We start from the raw sequence: 8,225 nt of genomic DNA on the forward strand, positions 1-8,225 counted from the left end.
AGAGTCCCAGCGACGCTTTGTCATTCACAGCGAACGTAGGAGAAGGGGGTGGGAGCCAGCGCGGTCGCCTTGCACCGGGCTGGGGGTGGAAGCTGACAGTTTTCGGAGGTGAATCCCACAGGCACCTGGGCCTGGCTTTCCCCACAGGTGCCTGGAAGGATGCTGGGTGGGGATGCTGCCCACCTGCAGCTCTGTGATGCCCTGCAGATAAAAGGGTGGCTGCTCCCTACAGACCCCCCTGGGCACCTTCTTGGCTCTGGGTGTCTGTCCCACCTCCCCCAAGGAGCAGCTGGTCCCAAGGCACCCACGGGATCCCACAGAGGTAGCGTTTGGTGCTGTGATGCTCTTGATGCAGCTGTAAATGCTGGGCTGGCGGGGCTGTGCCGGGGGTGGGTGCGCTGGTTGCTGCAGCCCACTCGCAGGGGTTTTGGGGTGCTGATGTGTTTGCCCATTCTGGCTTCCTGCGTGCCTTGAGGTGGAAAACCTCTGGCAGTTCTTCATCGCCCCTGCTGAGCGGCAGCGTGCCTCGTAAGGGGTCGGCTCCGCTGCTGCTGCCCTTGCCGAAGGTTTTGGTTTTGAGAGAGGTGCCAGGGCTGCCCCTGGGCAGGGGTCTCTGTGCTCCTGCCCTTTGGGAGTGGGCAGTGCAGAGTGCCAGGAGCCTTGTTTGCACCCCAGTCGCTTTGCTCTGGGACCGGTTTGGCCTGGATGTCTTGCACCGAGCCTGCCTGCCACCCTGGGGTGAGCAGGAGGGAGGATGTTGCATCTCCTCGGCGTCCCGCATTGCTGTGCACATCTCTCTATCCAAGACCACGAAGCCCTCAGCTATAGCGACTGCCCAGGGAAATGCAGGATTTCAGGACGCCAGGGACAAAGTGTTACAGTTGGTTTGGTAAAACTGAAGAGCCGGGGAGATCTCTATGGACAGGAAGGGTGATGTTGCCACACGTGTGACACTACTCTGAAGTGTCAGTGGTGGGTTCAGGTGTTGGGGTTTGTCCTGTGAACCCTCGCTACAGCACCATGTTCCTCCCGAGCTCCGTGTTCCTGCGATGGGGCCAAGGCCCGTGCTGAGCACAGCCCGTGCAGTGTCTTTGCTCTTGCCCGATGCCCTGGATCTGCCGGGCACCCTTGTTCTCGGCTCTAACAGCTCCGCCCCTGCCTCCGCAGGGGCTGAAGGGCAGAACTGCTGCTGGTGATGCTGTGTGCCTCTGCCACAACCGCGTGGTTCACTTTCTGAGCTGGTTCAATGCCATTGATATTCCCAGTTTTCTGTAAACTAACTACTTCTCAAGTAATTTGATGGAAAAATCCCCAACCCCAAATATCTCCCTAAGGTCTCACCCCAAGCAAGAGGGTATTTTGATCTAGACTTCACCAATTAACTCGTTTCCTGCATACACCGTCTGTGTTTATTTGAGGCCTTCATGGTTTTTGACCTCTGAGCTCATCGCTGGCAAGTTGGTACCTGGGGCTGTTGGTGGTAGCGGTGGTGAGCAGCTTCGCTTGGAGTGTTCTTGTGCTTCGTCGTTCTTAATACATCAGGTCAGCCGCTCCGCTGGCTCTCCCGGCGTCTTTCGGCTTTGAAAAGGGAAACTCGAATCCAGCAAATCGGATCAGCAAGGCATTCAGGAACTGCACCAGGGAGCAAACCAGGATGACCCAGAAGGAGTTTGCGAACTGCTCGCTGTGAGTCTTGAACGTAAAGCTTCCCTCTTTGAAGTTAGCGATCTTCTCGGAAAGGTGATGGATCTTCACTTCGGAAGAGAAGAGAATCATGATGAGGCAGCCGCAGCAACCTGGAGCAGAGGGAGAGATGTTCGTGGTCTCAGCCACATCGTCACAACCGAATGCCGTACTGATGGTGTTACGGCCAGCGTCACTTGGCTTAATGGGGATCGCTTTGAGAATCCAAGCCAACAGCTCTTCAAACCGGTAAGTTTTTTTAATGGAATTTGGCTTAGGACCTGTAGTGTTTAGCACAGCTGCTTTAGTGCCCTGATCTGTGCTCTTTTGCAGCTTTAAGCTGCTCATTGTCCCATTGGACGTAACCGAGCTGTCTGCACTCGTAAAGATGAATATGTACTTAAGGCCCTTATTAAATTGTGACTGTAACGCGTAACAACTCGCGAAGCAGTGGCAAACCTTCCTGTCAGCTGAGCCAGCGACAGAGAACGGGCTTTCTCTTCTCTGTAAGTAGCAGACAGGGATGGCCCGTTCTCCCCGTTGGCAGGGATCTCCGGGCTCACAGAGTGAGCTGCTGTCAGCCTCTGCTTCTCGAGTCTGTCCTTCCTTGAGAGAGTTGTGCTGGTGCCAGTGGTGATCCCACTCGGCTGGAAACCGCCCACCATGGTGATGGCAAGCAGTTGCATCTCTGACTCTTTATTTGGGGTTTTTCCCCTGCCCCCCCTTCCCCCCTCCGGTGTGATTCCCGGCTCTGTCCGTGTGATGTGGTCCCAGCTTGGGCTCATGGGCACCATCCCCTTTCTCTGCCAGCTCACGCAGAAGGGCCGGGGGCGCTGGGCTGGCTGCACCCATCCCCATCCCACCACCAGCCCTCACGGAGGGTTTGACATTTCCTCTTTTAAGCTCCGTTTGGGAAAAACCTGTTTTGGTACAGCAAAATGGCCTGTTTAGGGTCAGCGCAGCCCCAGTCCTTGCCCCGATGTCCTGGGCTGGTAGAGCGGCTGTCACAGGGAGCATGGGGGGGTGGGGGTTAGCCTGGGGCGCTACTTACAGGTGATGAAGCTCCAGAGGTACAACCCGACGGGGCCATGCAGGGTTTCGTAGGGGCTGCCAAAAGCATTGAACAGGAAGAATCCCGCTCCCACCAGCGCGAAGATGACCAGCACCGTGCAGAAGAGGATGACGCTGATGTGGATACTCGCAGGGATAATTTTGAGCAAATCTGGAAAAACTGAAAGCAGAACAAGCAAATGTTGTTACACACCTCAGGCGGAGTTGCTCTCTGCGTCCGAGCGGGGGTTTCCTGCTGGTTTGTGATAACCGATATAAACCGCACTCTTCCAAATGCGGCCGAAGATGGTCATGAAGTTATTAACCAGAAACAGGTTTCCCTGGATGTTTGGAAGCAGAAGCGTTTTGTGGTACTCGGAAGCGTAGCTGACCAGGAGGGAAACACCAGCTCCAGGGAAAGCCTCTCCTGCCCTCCCCAGGTGTTTCCGTGCTATTCCCCTGCCCCAGCTGTACCCCCTGTGGGGTGTGGAGCAGACCCTCTGTGCCCTGACACCCTGCCCATGGCCGTCTGCGCCGGGCTCTCTGGGGTGCAGCCCCCAGCACCCCCAGCTGCGTGTGATGAACACGTTCACCGCATGCTCTATCATGTTGTTTCCAACAGCTGGAGACGCTCGCATCGGCTGCATGTGCTGTTACATCCCTTGCCCCTGTCGCTGCCCCACGGACAAACCAGCGTGTGCGCGCGGTCGCTGCTGCCTGCAGACGGCAGGCTGTGCTGAGCTCCAGCCCCGCGACAGCCCGCCTGGCCATATGCAACAACTTGGGAAAACTTGAAGTATTTTTATGCAGCTTCTTAGCAACTATTTCGCACTGATCCTGCTTTGCTGGGACTCATGGGGATTGGCAGTCAGACTCAGCATGAGAGAGTAACGGTTAATCATCCATGTTCGTTTGGAAACAACGGGTAGTTTAGAAGGAATCATCCCACACGCTCAACTGCTCCTGATCCGTGGGGGTAGTAACCCTTGGCGCTGCCTTGCTGCAGCTGTGATGTGTGGAGTAAAAAAAGCCTCACATAAATTACTCCACCTTGTAAAATGTTTTCCCAGCGGGCAGCCCTGCAGCTCGCCGTGCAGTAAACACAGAGATGGGTAGTGTGGTGTCGTTAATTATCTGCCCGACTAAATGAAAGGGGAATTCGGGAAGCAGATGTGCTGCTCCTGGAGCTGCGTTACATGAATTCCACTCCTTGAGGGGAGAGGAGGCCGTGGGCGCTTTTGTGTTGTCCGTTTCCTGTGTTCACAGGCGCGGAAGGGTGGCATGTACAACAGCAAAACTGCACTTCCAGCCAGGCTGTCGAGGGAAAGGCTGCGGTGTTCCTGCCTGTGCAGAACTTCCGTGGGGAGTGACATCAGCTCGTGTGAGCTACCTGGTCTTTTGGGAGAGCACACACAGTTTTGCAGCGTTTAAAGAAAATGCAGTACTGTGCCCTGCTGAATCCCTCCCCTGGCGCCTGCCTTTATGGTGGTTTATGTCATTAAAATTTTATACGTGACATATCAGGAAAAATTAATTCCAGCAGCTCTGTTGTCCTGAAAGGAAAGCACTCCTTCCCCGTAATGAATGAAATCGCTAGGTATGCGTGCCAGTGGCCTTTTGAAAATGAGCTGCTGACCCAGAAGCTGATGGGAACCAGTGGCTCAGCGAAGCGGAAGGCTATCCCAGCCAAGCCGGGTTTGCTGGCAGAGCAGATCCAGCCTCCAATTAGGAGAGATACAGAGGGGAGCGTTCAACGGGAACAAGCATTGCACTAAATCGTTTAGCCTGGTTTCCATGCCTCAGACGTGCTGGAGCGCACTTGAGCGTGTTAAGCTATGGGTGGGTATGCTGTGTGTGGTGGTCCTGCTTCCCGGGATGCTCCCAGCGAGCTCCCGAGGGCTGCAGCCCCGGCGTGTGCAAACCAGCTGCTGCCACCAACCAAAGCTGCCACCAACCAGCCGCTTTCCCAGCTCACCGGCTGGGCGCTTCACAGGCTGGTCGCTAACTTTTTGGCTGCTTTGTTTCTCAACAGCTGCTGAAAGTGCCTACGCCCCAGCGCTTTCACCAGGTTTCTGCGGGGTTAGCTCATTCTCTCACCGCGGCGCAGAGGATGGACTGTGACACACGCAGAGAATGAGAGAGATTAGTTGAAACGCAAAAATATTCTTTTTTTTTTTAAGCAATAAACTTTTGAAGCAGAGGTATCTGTGTAACCGACATACAGGCTGTTGAGCACGTTAGCATGGCTTTACTAGCATCAGGAGTCATTTAAGCCTCAGGACTGGCGCGGCAGCGGTTGCCGCAGGGTATTTCACGCTTGTCAGGCTCCGCGGACGAGCGCGCGGACGCGGGCAGCTGCCCCCTGGCTCCTGGTTAAAATAATTCAACCGCCATCGGGACTCACATGAGAACGGGAAAGGTCTCCCCCCGAGCCCGCACTGCCGCACGCGCTCACCGGAGAAGAGCCCGTAGTGGATTTTCCCAATGAACTTGTCCAGCTCGGGGCCGGTGGCGTTGACGAGCAGGGCTCCCGTCCTGCAGAGCACGGTGCCCTTCACCCAGAGCTGAGTGCCGATGGCGGCCCCGGCCCCCAGCGCGCAGGCGAGGCTCAGCACCCCAGCTATGCAGAAGATGGTTTTCTTCTGCTGGGCTGGCATGGCGAAGCGTTCGGGGGACGCAGCTTTCGGCGAGACAGCGACGAGGTCGTGGTCAGCGTGGCCAAGAGCCCAGCAGCCTGGACGGAGCCGCGGGCGCCCAGCCAGCCTCCCTCACTCCCTAGGGAGCCTCCGCAGCGAGCCTCCGCGAGGCACGGCGTTCCTGGGAGATGCTGCGGGGGCTTATCCCCCCCGTCCTCCTCTGTCCGGCTGCAGCCTGCGCAGCGGTGCGTTTCAGCTGGGAGACAGGGCGGTCTGCCGCGTGTTTCAGCACATCCTGTCACTTGATCGCGAGGGTTCGGTGACAGAAGGCTCTGCTCTGCAACGCGATCAGCGCGCAGCTCTCCCAGCCCGGCCTCGCTGGGCGAGGGGGGCTGTCACGCAGCGCCTGCCGCCGCCGAGCCTTCGCTCTCCCAAACATGAGTTTTAGTGGGTTTTATTTTTCCAGCTCTCCTGTGCAACTAGCAAGGCTGAGCCACTCTGCTCCGCCTGTTGTTCCCAGTGCCATGCAGGGGTGACTTGCAGTACTCCCGCCCAGCCAAGGGACCCTATGCGCTATCCGGTTGCATTTGGGCACTGGCTGTTCCTCGAGGGCGCAGGGAGGCTGTTGCATATTGTTGTGAGCTGGCTGCAGTGTGTAGGATGCTTGGACAAACGTTCCAGTCCAGGTTTCCAGTCCACACAAACACCTTTTCACTTCCCTCCTTACAGGAGACGCAGCCAACCCCCGGCGGGGTGGCACGCTGGCTCGCAATGGAGAGGCACCGCTGGGCTCCCGGGTGGCCAGGGACTGCTCGCTTTTCGTGCAAACCGAGGTCACAACCACAAAACCCTGTCCTCTGGCGTGTGGCAAACTCAGGGCCTTGGCTGGGCCCAGCGGCATGGCCGCCCACACCCACCTGCTGACCACCGGTGATTTCAGGGAACGCGGCGTTTGGGGTTTTCCCTGACCAAGCTAGAGGGTGGTTTGTTAACTGGGTGCGTGTCTGTGGCGGGGTTGCTCTTGGGGTGGTTCGAGAGTGTCCTATCTGTCAGGCTTAACGACTCCGCCTGGTGCAACTACACAGGTTTTAAGACAAGCTGGGACCGAAACGAAGCGGGACTGTGCACAGGCAAATGGTTGATTTCTAAGCTGATGCTTAAATACAGCTGTGGTTCGTGCTGTGATCATTGTACGTAGCCAAAAGACGGCTCAGGGCCGTGTCACAGGGACCCCCGCGCGTGCTCTGCGCGCAGTGCTGCACTCAGGCGGGTTTGGGAAAACGCCTGGTTTTGAAGCTGGTGGTGGAGACTCGAGCAGAATGTACCTATCGCTCCCTGAGGAGGGACTGATACTGCAGTACGGTGACCACCAGCCCAATAGCGGTGCACGCAACAGGCGTGGACACAGGCGGGTAACGTGACAGTGTCCTAGGGAGAATTTGGGGGGGGTGGGCATTTAATTGCATTTCTCTATTTTGGTGCCTACTTTTTCCCACGAATCAGCCTTCTGACTGTCTTTTCATATGGAGCAGTACTTTATGCCACGGGAAATTCCGTAGTCTTCTGAATGGGCTGCGATGTTTCCGAATTCCTCAAAAGAAGCTGAGGTGTACAGGTGTACCCTGCGGAAAACGGGAGCAGCTGGCAGTGCCCCGCAGCGTCTGGCTGTGCCTGGGAAGGGGCTGGGCGCTGCCTGGTGGTGTGAGCGGTTGGGCGGGAGCAACCCGGAGTGCGGACAAGCTGGACGTCAGGGCAGAGAAATGTCCCGGAGTCTGTCCTGGAGTAACTCATTCTTGGAATATTCATTGTCAGCTACGGAACCTGGCTGCATCTGCCTAAAAACGACTCCATTCCTGCGTGCCTCGGCAGGCAGTACCAGGCGCTACGGAGGCATCTGACAGGGTCTGCGTTTGCACAGCAGCCCAGTGTTGCTTTCTGGGCAGGTAAAATAATATCTCCTGCTACCTGGGGTGCGGTGTTTGTCAAACCGCTACAGAGGGAAATGAACACAGCACAGCGGGGGCTGTTACGGGATTGTCAGACCCTTCCGTGTGACAAAACCTGCCCAAAACTGGGATCTGTGTGTTTAAATGCATCCAGATGTGCTTGACAGCCTCAGGAATAAAATGTAATGATCTTACAGTAAGGATGGCATTAATCCTCCCAAAGCTGACCCAGTGTGCCCATGTAACTCGTGAAAAGCTCCAAAGCGTTTTTATCCACCGGCGGAGTGAGGAAGAGCCAGCAAATGCTGCTGGTCCTTGGAGCGTGCGCGCGCTCTCACGGGAAGTCTGACAAACCCGTCGAAGAGGGCGTCTCGCAGGTGGGTGTTGAAGTCTGAGCATCTCGGGCTCAGCCCTTCGGTGAGCAACGCAGGTGGGTGCGCGAGGAGGAGCGCAGTCACCAAAGGTGCCAAGGACCGGCGCAGGAGGTGTGCTGACAAACAGGAGGTGTAGGGCACTACCACCCCGGTTATCGCTACAGTTCAGCCTCAGCTTTTGTGCCCTGTGGGTTGGTCAGAGAAGTGCTCAGAGACCAGGTGACGTGGCTTGCCTGCGCTCCCTGCTCTTGTCCATCCCGCGCTCGGACAAAGCTCATCCGGGGAGTGCTGCTGACAAGTCTATTTCGACTTATTTGCAGCGGACCACCTCACCCTGCATTTCCGAAGTACCTCGTGCTGTCGGGGGATGCAGCACAAGGAGACGATCTGGCACAAATAATGGGTAGAACGAGGAAAAAGCGAGTTTTCGTGCTTGCTTAAGGCAACAGAAGTGACTGTGGGGCCAGGAGGGTCCCCCCCACCCCCGAAGCTGGGCGAGGGCAGCGCCGGGGGGGTGTGGGGGCACCTGAAGCTCT

At 56.9% G+C, this 8,225-nt stretch overlaps 1 protein-coding gene across 1 annotated transcript; it reads right to left on the bottom strand.

Annotated features, from left to right (window-relative positions):
- Positions 1-1,530: 1,530 nt before the first annotated feature.
- Positions 1,531-5,390, bottom strand: CLRN1 (clarin 1). Its single transcript, XM_010156690.1, has 3 exons — positions 5,138-5,390; positions 2,735-2,914; positions 1,531-1,796 (listed from the first exon to the last, which is right to left on the bottom strand). Exons 1-3 carry the CDS (start codon positions 5,388-5,390, stop codon positions 1,531-1,533), a joined length of 699 nt encoding a protein of 232 aa, XP_010154992.1.
- Between the last annotated feature and the right edge of the window lie 2,835 nt (positions 5,391-8,225).

Source organism: Eurypyga helias, unplaced genomic scaffold (genome assembly GCF_000690775.1).
Source record: "Eurypyga helias isolate BGI_N326 unplaced genomic scaffold, ASM69077v1 scaffold23718, whole genome shotgun sequence".
In the NCBI taxonomy this organism is placed as follows: domain Eukaryota; kingdom Metazoa; phylum Chordata; class Aves; order Eurypygiformes; family Eurypygidae; genus Eurypyga; species Eurypyga helias.

Excerpts from the sequence above, each read along its gene's own strand:
- CLRN1 (XM_010156690.1), bottom strand. The coding sequence starts at position 5,390 with ATGCCAGCCCAGCAGAAGAAAACCATCTTCTGCATAGCTGGGGTGCTG. Across the intron at positions 2,915-5,137 it reads GAGACCTTTCCCGTTCTCAT|TTTTTCCAGATTTGCTCAAA; the intron begins GTGAGTCCCGAT and ends TTCTGCTTTCAG. Across the intron at positions 1,797-2,734 it reads CCTCTGGAGCTTCATCACCT|GTTGCTGCGGCTGCCTCATC; the intron begins GTAAGTAGCGCC and ends CCTCTGCTCCAG.